This window comes from Caretta caretta, chromosome 18, assembly GCF_965140235.1.
Source record: "Caretta caretta isolate rCarCar2 chromosome 18, rCarCar1.hap1, whole genome shotgun sequence".
Lineage (NCBI taxonomy): Eukaryota > Metazoa > Chordata > Testudines > Cheloniidae > Caretta > Caretta caretta.
The window spans coordinates 8,693,966-8,718,728 of record NC_134223.1 but is presented as its reverse complement, the minus strand read 5'-3'; the positions used below and the strand labels follow the sequence as shown (position 1 = coordinate 8,718,728).

The 24,763-nt window shown below is 39.8% G+C and overlaps 1 protein-coding gene across 2 annotated transcripts in view; it reads left to right on the top strand.

Moving 5' to 3' along the window:
- Window positions 1–24,763, top strand: part of CAPZB (capping actin protein of muscle Z-line subunit beta) — a 111,770-nt gene that overhangs the window by 36,394 nt on the left and 50,613 nt on the right. For both annotated transcript variants that reach the window (XM_048825044.2, XM_048825045.1), the window contains exon 3: window positions 24,501–24,622. In XM_048825044.2, the coding sequence (XP_048681001.1) occupies window positions 24,501–24,622 (122 nt within the window). The remainder of the gene's footprint in view (window positions 1–24,500; window positions 24,623–24,763) is intronic.

Here is a 24,763-nt window from a genome sequence, read left to right as displayed (position 1 = left end):
TTAAAACTTGAGCCAGTACAAAAAATATCCAGAACAAGTTGTCTAGGAAACTTCATGGGAAGTCTTGATTTAAATAATTGGTTTGAATCTTCTAATAGCGCTGAAAATTGTTGGTTACTTCTAAATGTTTGAATTACTTTTTGGAAGGTGCTTATTAGTGCTCTGCATGCTTTCCATCAGCAACACACTCTATAGGCTTCTTGTTCATATTGAAAGGGTAATATGAAACAGACCTGTTTGGACCATTCCCGTTAGAATACGAGCCCATATGATGTGGTATTTCCCCCACTAGTGACAGTGCAGTCTCTGCTGGAGACTGAACATGAAGCTGTCTCTGAGATTCATTAGAACACCTCCTCGTCCGCACTGTCAGATTGCCATAGGGTAAGGGTACACAACCCTTGCAACACGGTGTCACATGGTCACCACTCCAAGAGCCAGAGGTCTGCACTGAAAGTGGATAAAAATCAGTTACTCCTTTTAAAAATAATTCTGTTAATACCTATTTTCTTTAAAAAAAAAAAAAAAAAATCCTCACATTTTATTTGAAAGTATACTTAAGACGTTAGTTTATTATGATGTACTAATTTAAATAGGCTGCATCATTGTGCCTTCAAATTTCAGTGAGTTAAAAGATGCTGTTTAACTAGATACCGAATCGAAGGAAAACATCTTTAACTTTTGAGATCTGTTCAAGTTCTATAATTCAGTAAATGACATTGTGACATTTAATATCTATTTTCATTCTTTACAGTGGAGTGAGTGCTGGTATTTACATTTTTCCAAATGTAAGCACTTTCAGCTTTTCTTCAGAAAAGATTTTGCCTTAAATACTGTTCTTTAGGTGCAGAGAGTATTTTCTCTTGACGACTAGTTGGTTCAAATTTCAGAAATTGAATAGGAATTGGAAAAGCAGGAAAGCTTGTTTTTCCTCTTCCTATCTATCGATAAAAAACAGGTGGGAGAGGATAAGTGCCTTTGAAGCCAGGTTGAAGTCAAGGGAGGTGGAAGTCAAGGGACTGAAACAATCAATTCACTAACTACAGTTAGTGCGTTCTTTGTTTAATCATTTTTAAATGCAAAACCCATCTTGATGTTTTTAATGTGTCCAACATATTTAAGGTAATTTTGTTTATTAATTAAACAAAGTGCTATTTGTGCATTTAATTGAATTCCAGTTTCCACCTAAATGCAGCCTGCCACAAATCACAGTGTAAAAACAAAAACCTTCCTCCCTCCTGAGTTTTCTAACATAACAAAAAAAAAAAAAAATGTAAAAACGGAGTATCTGAATAAATATATGTTGGCCTTTATAACTGCTTAAATATAGATGGTGTTGCCTTACCATTACGTTTGGTACTTTTTGCTAGCCAGGAGGCAATATTCAGTTGCCAATCAACATGCTTTAATGTTTGTACCAACCAATTTGAATCTTTCTTTAGGAAAATAGATTGAGTACAAATGCAAAACCAGATTAAAATTGATTTTAAATCAAGGTTTCCTGCTTGCTGATTTTAAACCAGATTTTAATCCCCCCCCACCTCCGCCTGCACTTAATTTTGATTTATTTCCATATATTTACATTAATTTTGTCCATTTGTACTCCCATGATGTACTTAATCCCATACTTCTGGGGAGAAGCACATTTTGGTATTAACAGTGCTACACATTCCAAAATCTTGAGTCAGGACCCCCCCAAATTGAGACTGTTAGTCTCAACTAATGTTGGAGGGTTTGTTTTGTTTTTTTTTGGCTGCTTTGTTTTGATCCTTTAGAGTTCATGTCTTCAACTTTTTCACTGTAACATTGTAGGGATAGGAACTTCATTTTGTTTTAAATGAAAGCTCAGATTCTCAATCACATGACTCCAGGAGCTGGAGCTTTAAAAAAATTAAACTTGTGATAACATGTCAGCAGCAGCATCTCTTGCCATGTAATCTTATAGCTGTCTCCTTCTGTTTCTATCCTTTTTCTATCACTTGTCCCATGTTCCCTGCTAAAACCACTTCTGTCCTTCCTGTTCCTACCCAAACTTTTTTTCTGGTCTGTCTTCAGCTCTTTGCCAGTTAATCAAGAGGTACCTTCCCCTTCCCAGGCTACTCACAACCTGCAGAGAGCTCTTCCTTTCGCTCTTCAAGGTCCTGACAATAATGCAGCTGTGCTCCCTTTTAGCCCAGCTGGTATTTACTACTTAGTTCTGTTAGCAACTCTTAGACACCTGCCTGAACAGACAAGTCACTTCCAGTGATTAACAATGGTTATGACCAACATTTCTTTCTTCTACCTTCTGAATTCTGGCAGTGACTAAGAATTGTGGATAAATATATTTGCCATGGACTATGTGCTTGTATTAGGGTGACCGGACAGCAAGTGTGAAAAATCGGGATGGGGGTGGGGGGTAATAGGAGCCTATATAAGAAAAAGACCCCAAAATCAGGACTGTCCCTATAAAATTGGGACATCTGGTCACCCTAGCTTGTATTAATTGTGGATTTTTTTTTAAATTGAAAGAGTGCAAACACAAAACATTTACTGTGTTTATGAAATTGATACTGCATTTTGAAAAAGCTTGCTCACAACCCACCTTCTCCTGTGATGCATATGGAAAATTTTCAAAAGGGCCTAAATGATTTTTATCCTCCCATGTCCCAAAGCATTCTGAAAAATTTACCCATGATCCTGTGTGCCATCTTTCAGTTGGGTTTTGTACAGATCACGGTCATAACCAACATATTGCTGACAACATTACAAGATTAAACAGGGAAGATGGTCTGGGTCTTACATGCATGCAAAAGTTTCAATAACTAATGTGGCAAAAACTGACATCTGTAGGTTTATGCTTTGTCAAATTGTTCAGAAGTACACCAGTATTAAATTCCCTCATTTAAAATTCTTCTCTCTGTCAAGGTGGTATCCGTTTGCTGCTCATTAAGTATATTAATAAAAATTCAACAACTCATTGCCAACATGAACTTGTGCAGCCCCTTAAAACTAACTGTATATTACTGCCATCAAGTGTTGTTGACTGGGGAAAAGGGTCAGACTTGAACATGAAATAATAAGGTAGGAAGAAGACTGAAACTTTTTTGGGTCACTGGCTCTCATCAGACCAAACACTTTTCATTCATTAGCAAAACTGTTTGTGGTTTACCCTTTTGCCACATCTGTTGTTGCTTTCTCCCACTGCAGAGCCTGCAATTAGAGTTCATTAGAGACCTTGTCAATCATGAGACTCCAGAAGTCCCGCCTGAAAGAACCTGTGCATGGTGCTGGTAATGTGCCTTGGCATGGAATGCTCTGCTTCGAATTTAATTAGTAATTATTTGTAAACAGACTACTCACAGGCTGTCAGAATGCACAAGATAACTTTAAAATCACTTCGAAAAAAGACTTTAGGGTAGGAAGCTGCTACTTTTTAAGGATCATTAGCTTAAACTAGAACAGTGTTTTTAAGCAGGAAGTTAGCGTAACTGAAGCCTTGAAATGGGTACCTGACAGCAGTCCATGGGGTATGTTGGTGTTTCATAGAAGGTACTGTATTTGTCCATTAAACTGTTCAGTGTTCACTTAAACTGAATTGCCATGATGATGGACCAAGTGGAATGACCCCAAAACATGGATACAAGTCTTGTAACAGTACCTGCTATGTATTTACTTTAACTCATAGCCTATGTTGCCTCAATTATTTATTCCCTTAGGTTGGTGTTTTCATTGTTTGAGAAAATAACTTGTGCTGTCAACAATTCTCCACCTTTTTAATAATAATTTAAAAAAAACCTTCAAGCATGCATCTACTTTCTTCTCTCACACCAAATTGGCAGGCAGATTTCTCTAGAAAAGGAAGGTAGTGAATGAAACCCCTTCTGGATGATAGTTGATTCGTAGTATGAGTATGGTGGATCAAATTATTTCACCTAGAACAGGGTGTCAGATTTGGGTGGGGAAGGGGAAAGAAGCTGGTGGTCTTCATGTTAGGTACAGTTTTAGAGTAGCTGGATGGTTATCTTAACATGCTCAGAGTAATAGCTAAAAATATGACAAGGAAGCCTTATGAGGACTGTCTAAAAGTTGAGGATGCCTATTGAAATGAAAAGGAGTAGTTTGTCACCTTATGAAACATTTTCTGAATCCGTGCGCTTGTGGCAGGAGAACATTCCATGGATGCAAACTTGTTTTAAAGTTTCTATCCTTGCAGGCTGACTATCTGCAGAAGCTTAGTTTCTGCAGACCATTCATCAGAAGAGTGCTGACGTGGTATACTACTTAGTACAGAGTTAATGTAGTCTTCCCATAAGGAGGGCAACATGATAAAAAGAAAAATGAGGATCAAGAAGCAGCTCAAATCCTTCATGTGTGGTTCTAAGATATTTAAAAGATGAAGTGCACCCTGGAATAGTTGAAGCAATTCCAGTGTTTTACAATGAATGCATGGCTACTTCCATTCTTCAGATATTGGGAGAACGTGCTCTTGAGGACCCACGTGATAACTGCAGTGTAAAAAGGGGAATCGGATGGAAATGAGGTGCCCCTCTTTAGTCTGGGAGGATTGTTTTTGACTCTGGTACTTCAGCTCTGCAGATGTTCCAGTCTCTACCAGTTTAAAAGACATCAGAAATGGTTATTAATGTGGATTCCCCCTTTTTGTTTTAGCGGGGTGACTGACTAGACTATCTTCCTGACAAAGCAAGTCCCCAAAAGAGCATTAACCTTCACTACTCAGCATGCTGTCTAATCAGGCTTTCCACTAGTGCCCCTGTGCCTGAAGGATTTTCCTACTGAATACTTAATCTGGATGTTAACCTGGCTGGGTTCTTTAATCTAAATTGTACATGTATAGACTGAGAGAATTTAGATCTAGGGGGAAAAAGGATAATACTTGCCCTGTAAAATAGAGGATTTTAATTAAAAGCAATACACTTCTTGGCTGCAGTGGACATGCAGATTGGCCAAGGGAAGTAGTTGTACTTACAGCCACAACTTTTCATCAATCTTCAAGGTATGATTACTTTATCAGTGATCTACCAAAATGAAAAAAATGGTGCTTAAGTCCTTCTTTGCTTTGGTTTATAAGAAGGCTTTGAAAGCTGTTTAGACTTTTACAGTAGAAAATAGGTTTTTTCCCCCCTGCTGTAGAAGAACCTTTTAAAATGATGATGAAGGAAATGACCAGGGTGGATTTAAAAATCAGTGTGTTTCTTTTTAAAAATAAAATCCAATTTTTTAATTTAAATCCAATTTTAATAGGTTTTCCCCCTCAAAAAGCATTTTATCTAAAGACTGTTTTTTAATTAAGATATCTCATCATAGAATAGGGATTATAAATTCTAATTCTATAGTATGAGACAATATATTCATGTAATGTTTAAGAAACATTTTGTAAAGGAGTTCCAATAGTTCATGGATTGGAGACCTAATTTGATGGGGTTCCAAGGGCTTTTGTATATATTATTTAGGTTAATTTTTTTTATCTACCCAATGGGACTCGGTGCTCAGTCTAGAAGATACCATCAGAGATTTGAAACCATCATTAGTTTTGCAATTCTCAAACTGCAGATTTGTGTCTCTATAGATAACATGCCTGTTAACAGCAAAAATGGTTTAAAATAAATAATACAGATATAAGAGGTGAGAAATAACAGACCTCAACCCTATTGTCCCTCTGCAAATTTGTGTACACAGTCAATCTCTTACCTCTCTAAAAGTGCAAAGTTTCAAAAAGTTCAATGAATAGAAGATTGTTGGGGGAGAAATAGTTCTGGGCAAGGAGAAGAAGTCTAGAGATAAATGTGAGAAGGGAGGGACAGGCAGTGTAAACAAAAGTGAAACGGTTTTTGAGCAGCATATTCCAGAAGTCTTGAGGTCTTTCTGAGTGTAGCCTTCATTGATTTGAGATCTACCATACCATTCTCTCATTAGAAAGGGAAACCTATAATGGCAGCAGGCTGTAAAAGAGACCCAGTTTGGGAATAAGAGCCATTCAAGAAATGTTTGCTGCTGATGTTTTAAAGACAGTCTCACCTGTGAACTGGTGGAAGTCATTTAAGCACTTGGATTCAGAGACTGGAAGTGATGATCTCACTTTTAACAGCAATAGCTTCTTCTGCCAGTGTAGAAAGAATATTTTCTTCCTTTGGACTACTTCATTCCAAATTGATAAATTGTTTGGGACCTGAAAAAAGCAGGAAAGCTTGTTTTTTCTCTTCCAGATTATGAACAAACAGGAAAATGAAGGTGAAGACGACTGAGTTAGCTGCAGAAGCCAATACTTTAAGTTTCTCATGTTGACCTGGCTGATGCAGTCAATTTTAATTTTTGTTTTGCTTTTTTAAAATATTTCATTAACTATTTTAGTTGAAAACAATTTTAACAAACAAACAAACCTGATTTTAAAAAACTTGAATGTTTAACTAAATTAAATTCTTATGCATGTTTTGTTAAAATATTGTTTGCTGTTGAAGAAAAAAACCTAGACTACATAACGTTGTTGTTGTTTGTTTTTAGTTAAATAAACAATTTAAATGGCTGGCTGATTGTGATCTCCTCTTAATACAGCATGGCAAGAAAATCCTCCAAATATTAATGGTTTAACCTGTTGAATTGGAGATAGTTCACCTCCCAATGACTTCATAAATTTGTGCTTCAATTACCTTTGGTAAATGAAATAACCAATCATTCATTTTCTGATATAGCTGTAAAACTAATGTGAAAAGTTTTTTTCAAAATAAATCACTTCAAAAATCTAGAGTGTACCTTCTAGAAATGAAACCTACATCTATCTCTGAGTTGTGAAGAATATGTATTAAGATTATAACAACCAACAAGAATGCACTCTTATGTAGAAATCAGTGATTGAATAGAGTCTTCCTGACTAGTGATTTAAATCAAATCCACCCTGGAAATGACCTCAACAATGAAAGTTGAGCCTCTGAAGGCTTGTCTAAGTGGCGGTGGGGAGCAGTATACCAGTATATACCACTACAATTATATCTCTCTGGACTCTCCAAGTGTACATGGGGAGTTACAGGAATATGGTTATGCTGCTAAAGTCCCCATTCAGACAAGCCTTCAGATGAGTGTGAAATTTTAGTCAATTTAAAACTGTTTTTAAACACCTATAACATCAATTCTTTTCCTTTTTAGAGAAGGAGGATCTTTGTTCATCTTCCATCCTTTCAATTAAGGTATTGAAAATAACAATAAAGATGCTCTGAAATTTTAGTGGATCAGTTTGTGGAAGTGCAAGACCAGAGTTGATATTTCTAATATTTCAAGGTGGAAAACAAGCAAACTTAACAATTTTGGGTCTTTAATGTATAAAGTAAAAAGGTACAAGCTCAACTTTTTTTTTTTTTTAATTACACAAACTAGCTTACGATAAAGGAGGAAGGGTTACAGTCTTTGCCGTGATTGGAGGTAATTGAGGTACCTGCATGGTGGAACACCATTTGAACAGATGCATCAGAGACGTGTTTGAGTAGATGGTCCTGCTTGGTTTTAACTAGTCACCTTATAAAGTTAAAGGCTTGATATCAAGTAGAGGGCATTACCCAACCTCTACATATAGCCTGAAGTACTGTGCATGCTTTCTCTTATCCTTAAACATAAGCCCTGGTATGCTGTTGCTGCCTCTCAGCTATTCATGTTCTAACCTGCAGTGCAGCAACAAATGCAACTATACATGCTTACCTCATATTAGAATAGGGCAGTGGTGGGCACCAGGATGCATTGATGTTAAGGTACTTTTTAAAAATACACTGAGCCTCAGGGCTGGTCTACACTAGAATTGGTACCTCAGCACATCTGTGGCACTAGTGCATCTGGTGAAGATACTGCCGACGATGGGGGAGCGCTCTCCCATCAGCATAATTACTCCACCTCTGCGAGAGGCAGAAGCTACATAGAGCTGGTGTGGACAGTGCTTAGGTTGTTGTAACTTGCGTCACTCCGGGGGTGTCTTTCAGACCCCTGAGTGATGCAATTTAGATCAACTTAAGCAGTAGTATAAACCTGCCTATATGGCCTGTGGCTCTGTTCGGATTCTTCAGAGATGGCTGGGGAAACCAAATGGATTTTTGACAATAGTGTCCACAGAAACTAGAGCATATTTAAACCACTTATTCAAGCGTTCCCTCACCCCAGAAAGGAAGGGGCGATTAGACTGCTCCATAGGCTCTGCATGCAGTTCCCTAAATTAAAGGGCCCCTGAAAAGTGTTCAGTGCTTCCATCACAAATCTTTTTGTTCTTTTCCAGGGGTTTACCACTTAGCAAGTCTTCTAATAGACTGAAAGCCGTCTCTGTCTGTACAGAGTATCGGGTAGTGTCCAAGGAAGTGGTTTGTAGTCAGAACACTGACAAATATTTGGGCTTGTATTCAACTTCAGTGTGAGCCTTCCTCCAACTGTGAGTGATTCTTTCAGTTTCCAGATTGATTTGTATTTGGCAAGGACAAATAATTGTCGTATTTATGTTGGAATTCTCTGCATCACACATGAAGGTTTTATGGATGCCGAAAGTCTCAATAAAACATATTATGGATAGAGATTGAGATTTTTCATTTATGCTACAAGATGGATACGAATTTGAAAAATTGCCTGGACAGAGCCCTACTTATTAAACAAGTCTATGGACAGTTGGTAAATGTTAATGGTTGTAGGGCAAATTGATCTTAACGCGCTAAATTAGTACATACAATCCAGGCTTCAGTTACTTTGAATTAAAATATTTTTCTTTTTGTCTATGGGTGACTTGCTTAGAATAATTTACTTTAAGTGGATATTTCTTCTATATATATACAAAATTAAGTTCTGACATTATTCTGTGAAACTTCTTCTGCAGTGTACAATTTGAAGTATATTTAATGGCAATATTGTGGGGTTGTAACCCCAGAGCCTGTCTTACACACACAGATGTAAAAATTAATATTGTAATTCCTCTTAAAATAATACTTTTTAAGAACCGTTAAATAGAATAGAATTCTCCAAAATTGCATTTTGTGAGATGACTAGTCTGTGAGCCCTAAAACTAAAAGCTTGTCTGTGCAAGAAGCTTTGCAGCTTTCAGTGTCGTCATAGCTAAAGTGGCAAACCCCCTAATAGGGATGGCAGTGGAGGTGCTTTGACTGGTGTAGCTTATTTTGGTTCCCATGCCAGTGTAAACACACTTACACCAGTGTAACTACACCTATTCTAGGGCTCTTACTAGCATAATTGTCAGCAAAAAACATACAAACAAACACCATACCTTTTCCTGATACTGTTCTGCTGGTAAAATTTAAGTATAGACCAACCCTAACTCTCTTGGAAAGATGGTTTTCCAAAAAATTCTTCCAGCTGTTAATAATCCAGACAGAGGAAAACATACTGCTAGCCATTACATTGGTTCACTCGGAAACAACTTAAGTTAAACTCCAATTTAATGTGTACCTAGTCATGAATATTATTTGGCTCAACACCACTTACCTGGGATGCTCTTGAATCAGCTTATCAAAACTTAATTGAACTTCAAAATGCCTCTCTACCGTAAAGGGGTTTTTAAGATCCACTTAATAGGTAAACTGAGTCACAAATTAAAATGAGAGACAGTGCACCAAGACAGTAGCTGGAAAGACAGTCTTGTGCTTTAGCCTCTATACTCTCTCCTGTCTCTGGCATATCTTTTTAAAGATGTTCAGCCCTGATCTGCTAAATTCCTGAAAACAAAACAGTCACTGTGCACACCACCAGTTCCTTTGTCTTCATAAAGATAGTCAAAGGTACAATGCTCAATCTTCACAAGTACACTTTTTTTATTTTATTTTGACTTTTTGGCCAGCTGCACAGAAATAAACATCAATTCTAGGAGGAGTATGAGTCGTTCTCAAATTCATATTACAGCAGAAGAGTGAGGAGTTTTAATTTTGGGTAGGACTTGCATAAACTAGGAAAGCAAATTAAAAGGTACTAATTATGATACAAAAGAAAAATGCAGAAAAAGGAACAAGCACTTACACTAAAATATTTTTTCATGAGCATTAAGTTAGACTTGCCAACAGTATGTATCAAAAAGTGTAGAATATCAATCAGCGACTTAGTTGGATGTCTGGTCTAAAGATTTGGAAATGGATGTAATTTCCACTCTCTCCCATATCTTCATCCCAGGAAAGCTGTTTTTTAAAAAAAAAAGTCTTTTAAAAGAGAAGCGGTAGTATTCCTGGAGATAACCCAGGGTTGTAAGGCATCTCCCTACCATCAGCCCTGAGTGAGATGAAGGCTTGTCTGGGCCTACTGTGGATCAGTTCCCTAAATCCACCAGCCTCTAGCAACACAAGCACTGCCTTCCAGGCCTCTGCAGGCCCTGTTCTTTCTTTTCAGGTAATTGTTTAAAAAAAAAAAACAAAAACTTTTATTGGAGGTGAAGGAGGAAGCTCTGGTCCGTCAGCCAACTCACAGCTGCTGAGTGGAGGGGAGGGGATCCGTACACTATAAATACAGCAATAGGTGCAGGGAGCAGGTCTGGCCAGGGTGCAGCTCAATTGCTTCCCCACTGGAGCCCAGACACGCCGCGTGAGGGATGGATTTGTATTTCAGCTCACAAAGCACGCTCCAAGCCCCGAGCACTCCAAGTGTCCCCTTGCGGTGTCCAGCCATTGTTTCACTGGATGTTCACAGAATTCTGATGCGCTGCTCCCAAAGGAATAGTACATGCTAATTTACCGGTTACAGTGCAGGATTACTACTCTGCTCAACATACAGCATGTAAAGAAATGTCTTGTTTTTACCATAAACATATCTAACAGATTTGAGAAGAAGCAGGTAGAATTAATGGAAACAAATAGTTATATGCAAAATAAAATCATAACATGCTTTCTAGACCTTAAACTTAAGTAACAAGACATTTCCCTATTTCATGAAGGTTAGCTCTCCAAAAACGTCTCTCCCAGTGTCAAACAGCCAAACTGGCTTAGATCCTCCATTCATAAGACAAGCCAGGTAGCAGCTTGTCCTATTGGTGAAGGATGCAGAGTCTGTCCCTGTCCCTACAGTTAGGTTTTTTTTTTTTTTAACTTTATTCTCTTCACTTACAAACAGTACCCTCTTGTTTTTTCTTCCAGTAAATTTCCCTCCTTGAAGACTTCACAATCCCTTCATTAGCATCCAGCTCAGACTGTAAATAGGCATTCATTCTGAAATATACAACTCAGTCTATATGTAGCAAGACCGGTAGGCAGCCATCTCCTGGCTGAAATAAACATGTTTATCACCTTCTGGTCACTATCCCTAACCCAGACCTTAAGGACATAAGTGTCAGTATATAAATGATTCCTTATGTATTACGCATACATATACTTCATGATTCTGATGCTCAGTGTGACACAAGCTTTCAGTAGAGAACTCACATGATGCCTGTTGGTGAACTAGTATGGAGAGACCAGACCCAGTGGATCCCTATAAGCCTTGTGCACCCCTGTGGTCTCTGCTAATTAGCACCCAGACGGCCCAGCTCATAGAAGCCCAATACATTTAAATCACTCTTCTTTTTATGTATAAAAAGTCCCTAACTGATCGATAAAAACATAACCATTAAATTTGCAAGTTCAGATATTTGGAAGATCACACCAATGTTGATATAGAACCAGCTTGATGATGCAGCTAAAAAAAGTGCACTCAGACAAATGAAGCACCTCATCGCTGCTTATGCTTTTGATGCTTTTTTTTAGTGGTATAAAAAACAGAAATCACCTATAGAGGACTCCTGTTTCCTAGGCTGCACAGGTTGCAAAGAACATGAGGCCATAGGTGAAGCCTTTTGAGACTCATTTTAAAAGCTTGGAGTCCTGAAGACTAGATAACATGAAACATAATTCAGACAAGCGAGTGAATAGATGGTTACCTGACTGGAGAGGGCAGAATGTTAAACATTCTGAGACACCTGATGAACCCTTTGAAAAACAGAACTGCATTGCTGACCGAGTGGATTCAAAAGTGAGATCTCTAATGTGGTGCTCCTTCAGAAACTGTTGGCCAGTATGATCAGCAGTGGGCAGTCAACAGCTAGATGTTTAAGTATTTGCTGAGGTTCTAAACTGAGTGTTTTTGCCTAAAATAAGGGGCTTAGGCACCCTGAATAAAATTCTCAGTGACAGCCAGTTTTCCTTTCAAGTGGCTGTAAATGGAAACTCATCTAGTTAGGAAAGATTACCTTGATGGTAATTCAATCCTGATTTAATATATGTAAATGGTTAAAGGGACACTTCTTAAATTATATTGTAACTTTTTGTTTGCTAACAATCTTAAGTTGTCATTTTAATCTAATTTTCTTCATTCCATTTTCTGTTCTCTGTATTAAGCTTGGATAAAAATTAAATCACTTTCTCTTAGTACTGCAGTGCTTGGGTTGCAAATACTTGAAGGAATATTTATTTATTTATTTTTAAATAACCTTCTGTGGAACTTTAAAGAAATCCATACCTTTTATTTGTTGGACTTTTATACAAATCTCAATTTTTGATCAAAAATTGAGTTCCCTTTTTGAAAACTGGAATAGCTGGGGAATAGGTACATCGCTATAATGCACTTCATATTAGTGTTCAGAGTAGCAGCCATGTTAGTCTGTATTCGCAAAAAGAAAAGGAGGACTTGTGGCACCTTAGAGACTAACCAATTTATTTGAGCATAAGCTTTCGATGCATCCGATGAAGTGTGCTGTAGCTCACGAAAGCTTATGCTCAAATAAATTGATTAGTCTCTAAGGTGCCACAAGTACTCCTTTTCTTTTTTCATATTAGTGTGCTTCTCTAAATTATAGTTGTTTTTGTTACTGGTGACATCTGCTGGATTCGTGACACAAGTAGTTAAGACCTCCTGGGATTCATAGATTCTGAGGCCAGAAGGGATACACCATTGTGGTGATCTAGTCTGACCTCCTGTCTACGGTAGGCCATAGAATTTCCCTGAAATAATTTCTAGAGCATAACTTTTTAGAAAAACATCCAATCTTGTTTTAAAAATGGTCAGCAATGGAGAATCGACCATGATCGTTGGCAAGATGTTCCAAGTAATTACGGGTTTCAGAGGAACAGCCGTGTTAGTCTGTATTCGCAAAAAGAAAAGGAATACTTGTGGCACCTTAGAGACTAACAAATTTATTTGAGCATGAGCTTTCGTGAGCTACAGCTCACTTCATCTGATGAAGTGAGCTGTAGCTCACGAAAGCTCATGCTCAAATAAATTTGTTAGTCTCTAAGGTGCCACAAGTATTCCTTTTCTTTTTGCAAGTAATTACGCTCACTGTTAAAAATTCACGCCTTATTTTCGCTCCTAATTTGTCTACCTTCAACTGCCAGCCATTGGGTAGATAGTGTTACACCTTTGTCTGCTATATTGAAGAGCCCATTATTAAATATTTGTTTCCCATGAAGATACTTATAGCTTGTAATGGTCACCCCTTACCCTTGTCTTTGACAGACTCAAGCTAAATACACAGAGTTCCTTATCACTATAAGGCATGCTTTTAAATCCTTCTTAGGGCCCTACCAAATTCCCCGTCATGAAAAACACATCACATACCGTGAAATCTGTTCTTTTGTGTGCTTTTACCCTATGCTATACAGATTTCACAGGGGAAGAACAGCATTTCTCAAATTAGGGGTCCTGACTCAAAATATAGAGGTAAAATAACCTCTACTTTTACTTGAGGTTCCCTTATTTGTTCATCCAAGGCGTTGCATTAGCCCTTTTGGCCTCGGCAAGTGAATAGGTGGTTACCTGAATATCTGGAGAGGGCGGAATGTTAAACATTCTGTGACACCTGATGAGCCCTTTGAAAAACAGAACTGCATTGCTGATGGCAGAGTGGATTCAAAAGTGAGATCTCACTTCCAGTGCCTCAGCCTCTCATTGGAAGCTCTTGTTCAGCTGATCATCCACCATGACCCGCAAAACTTGGTGTCACTTGCTTCCCAGGATAGTTTCCCATTGTATCCATATGGCCTATATATTTTCTTCCTATATGTGTATATTTACTTTTAGCTACATTAAAACACATTGTTTGCTTGTGCCCTGCTTACTAAGTGACCCAGGTTACTATACCAGTGGCCTGTCTTCCATCCTTATTTACTCCTCACCCAATTTTTGTGTCCTCTGCGAACTTTCAGTGACTTTTTTTCCCCTGCTCATTAACAGAAATTTTAAATAGCATAGGGCAAGAGTAGATTCCTGTGGGATTGCAGCAGAAACACTCATTCAGTGATTCCCTGCTTACTTACATTTTGGAACCTATCAGTTAGCTGGCTTTTAATGCATTTAACGTTTGCTATGTTAATTTTCTTTCTAGTTTTTAATCAAAATGCCATGTGGCACCAAGTCAAATGCCTTACAGAAGACAACATTAGATCAATACTATTGCCCTTATCAACCAAATTTGTAATGTAATAAAAATCAAACTGTTACACTGTGATTGCTCGTCGGATGTGTAACTGGTATAAAGGCCTTCACCTGTAGGCTATTGGTCAAAATCTAGGGCCGGTTGGGGCCTGCCAGATGGCAACTTTCAGCTATTCAGTGGGTTACGTGGAATGAGGTGGTGCTTCAACAACTATCACTATGTTGCCAGTCACAGGAAAAAGGCCAAGGATTTTATGGGTATGAAGAGTAACCTACCATAACGCGTTAAATGTGGTCCCTAGAGATTAGAATTGAGGTCTATTTTCAGTGCTCTGCAAATAACCTAAGTGTCACACTGCCTATGATGTACCTCTTATGCACTGAGCAACTTTTAATCAGGTCTGCGGAGTTGTCAGACTAGCACCTTTCTGTGGTAGTAAATTCATTTTTATATATATAGCAGTTTTAAATTTAACATAGACCCTTCCAACCCACCTCATATGTATAAAGGTGTGCTGTTGCAAATATAATTTACATCTGAGTCTTGAGCCTCAAAGTCCATTTGAGTCTCACTTAATAAACAAAGCTTGTGTCGAATTTGTGAGCATGGACATATGATGGATCAAGTTAAGGTTGAGCAGCATATGTGGATTTGGGGGAGTGACTTTAGTGGTGGTTTGTAAGCACAATATGAGTGGAGCCAGGCTTCCTTTTTAAGTTTCCGCAACATCCGTTAAGCTATGTCTGTGTTCTGCTGGAACAGGAAATTCTAAGGCTGCAGAATGACTCAGTAGAATTATAATGAAATTTTATTAGATGCTGGCCCAAAATGGAAGGAATGCAGTCTGAACTGGGTGGCATGCCAAAATGATCACTGTTATGAGAGTGCTGGCTAAGTGTTGGCTGTTGTTTGCATTCAAGTGGTTTTCTGATTGACGTTGACAATCTTTTTTTCACTTCCATACAGTGACATAAGTCTTATAAGAATTCAAATAAAAATAACAGCCTTAAAGACTTAAATGTAATTAAAATGTTTTGTTTTTAAATTTGGGGATGTTTGCTTTTTATTTAAAAAGCTGCATGCATCTTACGTCTCTGCAGACACCTGTATGTTGTAGAGTCTAATGCAAAGGGCAGACAGGTCCAAGTGCATAGTCTACTGTTTTTCTGAAACTCGGTCAAGCTGGAGCTATGCGTACTTTAATGAGCCTTCCTTTCCAGCTCTCGTCCTTGGGCAAAATTCATCGGACCTTAAACATCACCAAATTTTGTACATACTTTCCAAAATGAGGTTACTGGAGAGCTGGTGCACATTGTAATTTGTTCTTTAAGTATGGACAGGCATGCTATTTATATGCAAATTAACATCGCATAGCATTAGGATTACTGGTGTAAACACTGAAGTCTGTAAAGACAAAATTAAGCTCTAGTAGCAACCTAGCCCCACTGAGATTGCAAACTTAATATTTCAGATGAATATCTGTGTTGCTGAATACATCCTTAGTACACAAGGGGGAGAATTCTACTGTCATGCACATCCAACTCCACTAGAAATTGCCTGGGTATATCACAGGACAAACTTGGGGCCTATATATATAATGTCGGAGTTTAACTCTTGTATTCCATCAATACACAAGCATGCTCGCGCTCTCTCTCTCTCTCCTTTTGTTTTTGTTTTTAAAGTTAGATCGTATCTAGATATAAAATCTGCTCTTGACCTTTTAATTCTTGATTATGCAGGTGATTCTGTTGGTCAAGCAGTGTATCAGAAAGGAACAATTATTAGGCTGACTGGCTGCTATAGAAGGTATACAATTTCAGCCTGGACACAGGTGATCACTTGTACTGCTGATATGAAAATGGTTAACTTAATTAAAACTCTGTCCAAATACCTGGCTCACTAACTCAATGAAGAATACTGTTACACAGAAGACAATAGAATCCTTGTTCAACCAACATGCACTATAATGTGGTGGTCTCATTTTCATTCAGTTTCATTCCTTTATACTACTCATTCATTGTATATCTACTTTAAAAAAAAAAAAAAAAAAAAGTACCACCACTTCATTCCATGGTACATGCTTGTGAATAGCCATGCCATTTAAGCCCCATTTGAACAACTGAATTTGGGCCCTGGAGACTTGCCTTTTCGTGGGTTTTTTTTAAATTTACTTTGGGGGTGGTCTCATACACCAACGTGTGAAGGGGCAGTCATACCTATTTGAATGCCTATCTGCAGAAGTGAAGACACCTTGGGAGCCTCAAACAGTGCAGAGGAAGCCAAACTTAAATTTTAATTGTGATCATTGGGCCCAGGGTAGGAAGATAGGATTACATACTCAACTCAGTCCTTGGCAGAACTTCTTTGGTTATAAATGGGGAAGTTTGCAAAAGATAAAGGGTACAGTATGACCTGTATGTAGAAACTAAATTTAGTTTGTCTCCCTTCAGCGTCACTAATTGTGGAAAATAAGATCACCTTTTGGTATCAGCCACTATTTTTGCCTTTTGATTCTCTGCCTTTCCCGTTTCTCTTGGTCTTTACCTCTTCCTTGCGAGCGTCCCACTTTCTTCTCCATCTCCTTCCTTGTAACAATACCAGTTCCCTCCGCTTGAGTTTTGATCCCACCTACTTTCCCCGACCGTCTGCTGAAATGATACTTAGTATCATCGGGTTTTCCAGTTAATAACCCAGTAAAATGAATAGAGGGTATAGGTAAGGGGGTTCTCATAGCACAGAACCAATGATTCAGGTTGTCTGTAAATTCCTGATGACAGACTGGTTAACCTTCCAGTGCAAGTTGTTTCTTTGCAATCATGAGGCTTGGAAACTTTCTATTTAACTGAAAACTTATTCCACGCAATCTCAATATGCACTGTCATATAAGTGCATGGGGCGGGCCGGGCTGGGTATTTGACAGTCTTAAAGTGGGAGCGGAGGAGGAAGAGATTTAATGCAAGGTGCTTTTTTTGGTATAAAATACTAACCCAAAGATTAAATTATTGCTGTATTTATTTAGTGTCTGTCCTTAGTGTGTTACATTTAGCATCTTATATTGTTAAAGGTACTGCTAGTCTGAACTCTGCAGAAGACTCACGCCTATTGGAATACTCCATTCCTAGTACACGTGTTGCTGAAGCATTTAAAGCTACAAATAACTTGTACAGACAGCTTTGAAACACCACTTTCACAATATAAGCAGCTCCACAACATGGACTGTGAAGGCCAATGTGTTAAGTATGCCTGGAACCCTCTCTGAGAAAAATAGCGTAGCAGTTGTTACATAGTTGATGTAATAAATACTTTAAAACGCCCCGTTGGGTGTCTGGGCCACACTTAAGAGTCTTGTTAATTGAACAAGAATAATACATTGCCCTTGTGTAACCCCTTCAGCGAGGTATCTCAGATCTTTTATAAACATCACTGCATTAAATCTCTCAACTTTCTTCTGGAGTAGAAAAGTGTCATTTTATTCCTAGGGAAATTGAGGCATAAATTTCCCTGCCTAAGTCACTTTGGAAGTCTGTGCCAGAAAAAGGGACAGAATCCAGTAAGTGCATCATTGCAATTGATTACCCATTACAGCTTGCAGAATAATTCCTACCACAATACATCTAAGGAAGATGAAAAGATTGCAATTCTTATCAACACTTAAGCTATTGTGATTATCTGTAGATGACATACGCTTGGGTCAGACAATGCAACCTCACGGAAGTCCAGAAATGGTTTGATTTCAACCAGAAAGATGGGAAATGCTGACTAAAAATTGAGCCTGCCTGTCCAGTTGTGCAGGTAGTATTGCAAATAATCTCCAAGTGTGGATGACACTGCCCATGTAGCTCTTAAGGGAAATACTCTCCGTAATACTTGACTACTGAATTTTTCTGCCTTTTTCAGGATTTAAATTAGCTTCTTAATACTGCTTTTAAGACTTTTGTGAGATGTGAATTTATTATAAACTTTTTTTAATCGCCCTCAAAGGGCTTTAGGCACTAAAGTAAACCTCACAGCACGATTGTGAGGTCATCATTATCCTATTTGACAGGTGGGTAAACTGGGGGACTTAAAGGAATGCCATCTTTAATCAAAAAGAACAGGAGGACTTGTGGCACCTTAGAGACTAACCAATTTATTTGAGCAAAAGCTTTCGTGAGCGACAGCTCACTTCATCGGATGCATGCAGTGGTGAGCTGTAGCTCACGAAAGCTTATACTCAAATAAATTGGTTAGTCTCTAAGGTGCCACAAGTCTTCCTTTTCTTTTTGCGGATACAGACTAACACGGCTGCTACTCTGAAACCCATCTTTAATCAGTTTCTTTGGAGTTAAGTCGTTGATTGTCCTGCAGTTGTCCCTGAAAGCGCTGCGTTGTATTTTTTTGTTTTTTTTTTAAATAGTTAATAGTTGCCATAGTATCTGAGCGCCAACTGGGTGCTTTAGGTGATATGACTAATATCTGTCATGTGGCGGTTTGTTCTTTCGTCTTCTCTTTGAAGGGAGAAGGGTGTACAGTGGAGCATCTTGTTTTGGTGGGGGTTTTATTTGTATACTAATTGCTATGTATCTATTAGAGAAAGCAATGTCAAAGGAATGCACCTTGCACTTCAGAGTGAAGGTGGTGTGGTTTGTGATGGCCCATAATTTCTGGGGAAGTTCTTTTCCCTTCTCGGTCTGGTCCCAGAGAAAGTTCTGTCTCCTGTACAGATGAGCTCTAGATGCTTATTGTGGGGTAGTGGTCACCAACCCATTGATTGTGATCAACTGGTCGATCCTGGGGACTCTCTCGTGGTCGATCACAATCTCCGGGGGTGTAGCATGGCTGCTGCTAAGGCAGGCTCCTTGCCTGCCATGGCCCCACACCGCTCCCGGAAGCGGCCAGCACGCCCCTAGGGAAGGGGTCTCTGCGTGCTGCTCCTGCCTGCAAGCACTGTCCCCACAGCTCCCATTGGGAATGGGGAACTGTGGCCAAAGGGAGCTTTGGGGGCAGTGCCTGCAGAGAGGGGCAGTGCGCAGAGCCACATGCGCCCCACACGCCTCCCAGGGGCCGCAGAGTTGGTTGGCCTCTTCCCGGAGTGGCGTAGGGCTGGGGCAGGCAGGAAGCCTACCTTATCCTTGCTGTGCCACTGACCGGGAGCCGCCCACGGTAAGTGCTGCCCAGTAGGAGGCTGCACCCCAAGTCCCTGCCCACAGCCTCCTCCCAGAGCCAGCACCCAATGGGCAAGTGACCGCAGTAAGTGCTGCCTGGTGGGAGGCCGCACTCCAAGCCCCCTCCTGCACCCTGAATTGCCTCCTGCACCCCAAGCCCCTGCCCTGAGCCCCAGCCCGGAGCCCCTTCCTGCGCCCCACCAGCCTTACACAGCTTGTAGCTGTCACCCCCTTCTGCACCCCTGCCCCAGGCTCAGCCGGGAGCCTCCTCCTACACTGTGAACTCCTTGAATCATAGAATCATAGAATATCAGGGTTGGAAGGGACCCCAGAAGGTCATCTAGTCCAACCCCCTGCTCGAAGCAGGACCAATTCCCAGTTAAATCATCCCAGCCAGGGCTTTGTCAAGCCTGACCTTAAAAACCTCTAAGGAAGGAGATTCTACCACCTCCCTAGGTAACTCATTCCAGTGTTTCACCACCCTCTTAGTGAAAAAGTTTTTCCTAATATCCAATCTAAACCTCCCCCACTGCAACTTGAGACCATTACTCCTCGTTCTGTCATCTGCTACCATTGAGAACAGTCTAGAGCCATCCTCTTTGGAACCCCCTTTCAGGAAGTTGAAAGCAGCTATCAAATCCCCCCTCATTCTTCTCTTCTGCAGGCTAAACAATCCCAGCTCCCTCAGTCTCTCCTCATAAGTCATGTGTTCCAGACCCCTAATCATTTTTGTTGCCCTTCGCTGGACTCTCTCCAATTTATCCACATCCTTCTTGAAGTGTGGGGCCCAAAACTGGACACAGTACTCCAGATGAGGCCTCACCAATGTCGAATAGAGGGGAACGATCACGTCCCTCGATCTGCTCGCTATGCCTCTACTTATACATCCCAAAATGCCATTGGCCTTCTTGGCAACAAGGGCACACTGCTGACTCATATCCAGCTTCTCGTCCACTGTCACCCCTAGGTCCTTTTCCGCAGAACTGCTGCCTAGCCATTCGGTCCCTAGTCTGTAGCTGTGCATTGGATTCTTCCGTCCTAAGTGCAGGACCCTGCACTTATCCTTATTGAACCTCATCAGATTTCTTTTGGCCCAATCCTCCAATTTGTCTAGGTCCTTCTGTATCCTATCCCTCCCCTCCAGCGTATCTACCACTCCTCCCAGTTTAGTATCATCCGCAAATTTGCTGAGAGTGCAATCCACACCATCCTCCAGATCATTTATGAAGATATTGAACAAAACCGGCCCCAGGACCGACCCTTGGGGCACTCCACTTGATGGAGTGCCCCAAGCCCAGAGCCCTGGCTGCCCTTGGCCCCAGCCCAGAGCCCGCACTCCCTCACGAACCCCAGCCCCTTGCCCCAGCCTGGTGAAAGTTGCGGGGGGGGGGAAGAGAGCAGGGGATGGAGTGGGCAGGGCCTTGGGGAAGAGGTGGGGTAGATCCTTGGTTGCCCTCACGTTTAAAAAGTGATCTTGAGCTTAAAAAGGTTGGGGACCGCTATCGTAGAGCGTTCCTTTAAGCCAGAGGAGAAAAGTTTTTGACCATTGTATTGATCCCAGAGCTCTAGGCAGCCTTTTCGTTAAGGTTGTGCCCTTATGTGGATACAGTCTCACTGCTGTATTTGTGTTCTTGTTTTCTGGCAGAGGTAAGCCAGGTTGCCTAAACTATCTCATGAATACAGCGAAATTGCCATCACATCTTCTCTTATGCTGATTTTGCAAGGGGAATCCAGGTGGCTACGTAGCAACTTTTTTGCAGTGGAATTGACTCAATCTGCTGTGTCCTTTTTAAAACAAAGTTCAGTTTTGCCTGATGAAGAATAGTAAAGAGACCTCTGCTGGTCTTCTACTGCACTTGCATTGTAGGGCTTTTTCCAAACAAAAGTGATAGGAACAGAAGTGGATTGGAATTGGAGTCTGGGAAGAGCGCCACTCTTCTCCCAATCATGTTTTCATCGTTATTACTCATCTAAATGGGCAACAAAATGAACAGCGTGTTTCTAGATTCTCATCTCTCTGGGATGGGCACTTGGCCATAAAGCAGATCAGAAGATGGAATGTATTCAGCTGGCCAGTTTTAGGAGGTAGAGGGAGTATAGTTCCTGAAGACAAAGGCATTTTGGATCGTATTGTACATGTGTCTGAAATTGCTGCGTATTTCGCTGAAGAGTTCATCTCAAGTTGCTCTCTGCCTGAATAACGATTGTAAAACTAATAGCTAATGGAAAAGAGGAGGAAGAGACAAAGTAGAACCAGATGGGCGAATGTACACAAATACATCATTTCACGTAGTTTGTGGTATGACACTTCTGATTTGTATCTCCTTTGTATGATCAACTCAGAGTACTGGATTTGTCCAATTTTGGAAAAAGGAAAGTTTCTTCTAGAAAATGCTCACTACTTTTTTACTCCTGTGTTTAAACACACGCTCTTTAACTTGCAATTTTGAGCCCCTTGTCCCCTAGAAGTAGCTGAGTCTCCTAGCTTGAACCTTTGTATATCCCATATCGCAGAACTTGACCAAGGCACATGACTGCTGGGATTAAATACTCTGCCTGCTTATGGGGAGAGGTGATACAGTCCCATTGAGAGCATGGCAATTTCATAACCTCTAGGTAATTTGTACATGGTGCCCAGTAGAGCTTGTTGGATTTACTTTGTCCCCTGAATTTCTACAGGAAATTTATTTAAAAAGAAAAATGGAATCCATTTTGTGTTTAACTTGGCAAGCTACATAGATAAATCACCTAACTAAGGCCCCTACACCAAGCAGGCTTACAGCCGATCTTCTGTCTCCTACAGTAGCGAGCAGCTGCTGACACTCAGATCTAAAATTTAAGGAAATATCCTATAAGCCATTTAAATTCATTGGGAAACATTCTCTAATATAATGCTGCTATTTGAACCCTTGACTCAAATATCAAAAGCTAATAGGCAATAATATAGCTAAATAGCTCCCACAACTTCCATACGTTAGCTATGTCAAACCACAGATCCTTCACAGTAGGAAAACAGGTGTTTGCTACAGCTGGGATTTTCAAAGCAGCTAGGTTCCCAACTCCCTTGGTTTCCTTTAAAAATCCCAGCCTACTTCTTTTAGGTGCATCTTTCAAAACTTTTTGAATCCTATGGGTAGCAGTTTGAAAGACACTTAGGTCAGCTAACTTTTAATGAAGTTTGAGCTAACTGTAAAATTCTAATACCTCTACAAATGGAAAAGCCAAGATGATATCACATTATACGGGCAATATAGCATGATACTGCTAGAGCAAGTCATTCTTCTATTACTTTATTTGCTTGCACTGCTGTTCTGTTATTCTTAAGGGCATGGGAAGCGTGTACTAACCCAACATGAATGTCATTATTTTCCTGTCAGTGCAGCAGCCGCAATGACACTTCCATTTACCATTTCATTGTCTATAGATGTCAACATAAGGTATTTTAAGACTTGCTGATGTCTTCCCTTCTAATGATTATAATACAGTACTATCAGAGCATACTAAAACGTTGCAATCTTGGTTTAAAACCACTTCATGAATTTAATGTAGGTGCACCTAACTCCCCTCTCCACATATCGATATATGTTTTATATGACAGCCAAGACGGGTCTGATTTTTAACCTGTATAATCTCCTGTTACTAATGTGCCTGTCAGCTTTTTTTTTTTTTTTTTTAAAGCCATTTGTTTGATCAGTGTTTTAAATTTATCCTGTCTGGGATACTATCAGAAGATTACATGTAATTATCAGTTTACATAGTGATTTCATGCCAGCATGAAATTGCATATTTATATTTTAGCATTAATGTTCATTTAAGTGTATACATAAGGGAGAAGAAATAATAGCAGAATCTTAAAACAAAGTTTCTTGCACGCACCTCAGATCTCTCCAAACAACCAAAGTCTTGTCTATTTTAATTATATGTGTGACACCAAACAGTATTTACATCTAAATGTTATCTTTTTGTCTGTCTCTTAAATTCTAGAACTCCCTCTTTTCCCCCCTGGTGAAATGAAAGATACACCAGTTGTGTTTAATAGTGGCTCTAGGAAGTGTTTTGATAGTTAGCCACCAGACTGAATATGGCACACTCTAGCGTGACAAATAGCTATTCTAAACTGTGTACAGGGGAGATGGAGTTGGTGTACTGAGGAAACTACTCGAGTGGGCAGATGCTATTCTAAATTTGGAAAAGCCTGCAGCAGAGGGAAGGTTGATATTGTTGGTGTGGCTCATGTCAGCTTTTGTGCTAGAGACCAGGGGAGAGAACTTGCTCGCTTACTTGTGCTGAGGCTTACACCAGCTTTGTGCTGCAAAATGTCATTACATCTTCCCTGCAGTATGTCAAAAATTCTTTGCCATGTTCTATTTAGATGTTGATTTGTTCATTTCTCCAGATAAAGCACAGGGTGGCAGCTGGGATTATGGATCCATTTAAAAGCTACCTGTGTAGCAGATATATTTTGATATTTTTTTTATTAGCCAGCATACTAATGTTTGGCAGGCTGCCTGGAAAATATGCTAAACTCAACCCAGAGCAGGAGCCTCTGAAAAATAAGTCCTAGTGCATGGACAGCTTATTCTCTTAGCAGCTCTCTGGTTTCCACTCCATTATAAATATTTACCTTTATTCATCAGTTCTCAACAATCTCTTCACTGGTCTTTGTTGGCAAGAAACTAACACTGAGAATGTATGTATTTAAATTTAGTAGACCGTACTAGTGGCTGGATAATGAAGTCTGAAATTATTTGAGGGGGGGGGCAGAAAAGGGAGAAATGGGGTAGAAAAAATCATAAGTGCAACTTCTTGGGGGCAAGTTCAGAATAAATAGATTTTAGAAAACAATTTAGGCTTTTTTTTTAAACAGTGTGGAGGTGGGATATTAAGTGGTAAAGTTTAAAAGTTTGTCCACAAATCACACAACCTGTATTTAGTAGAGAAACCGACCCCTTTTAATCTTAATGTTTGCCCCCCTCATCTTCTTTTATTATTAGGTCCCAAGCCTCTGTGAAGATCTCCTGTCTTCTGTTGACCAGCCGTTGAAGATTGCTCGAGATAAAGTGGTGGGAAAGGACTATCTATTGTGTGACTACAACAGAGATGGAGACTCGTATAGGTGAGCTCATATCCCAGGAATGCAGCTGATCTCACGGAAGGATCGCAGTGCAAATCATTACTAAAAGACAGCATCACTTTCCCTTCCTCCTCTTGTTTTTGAGCAAAGCTGAGCTGAGATTGACCTCAACTTGCTAATGAA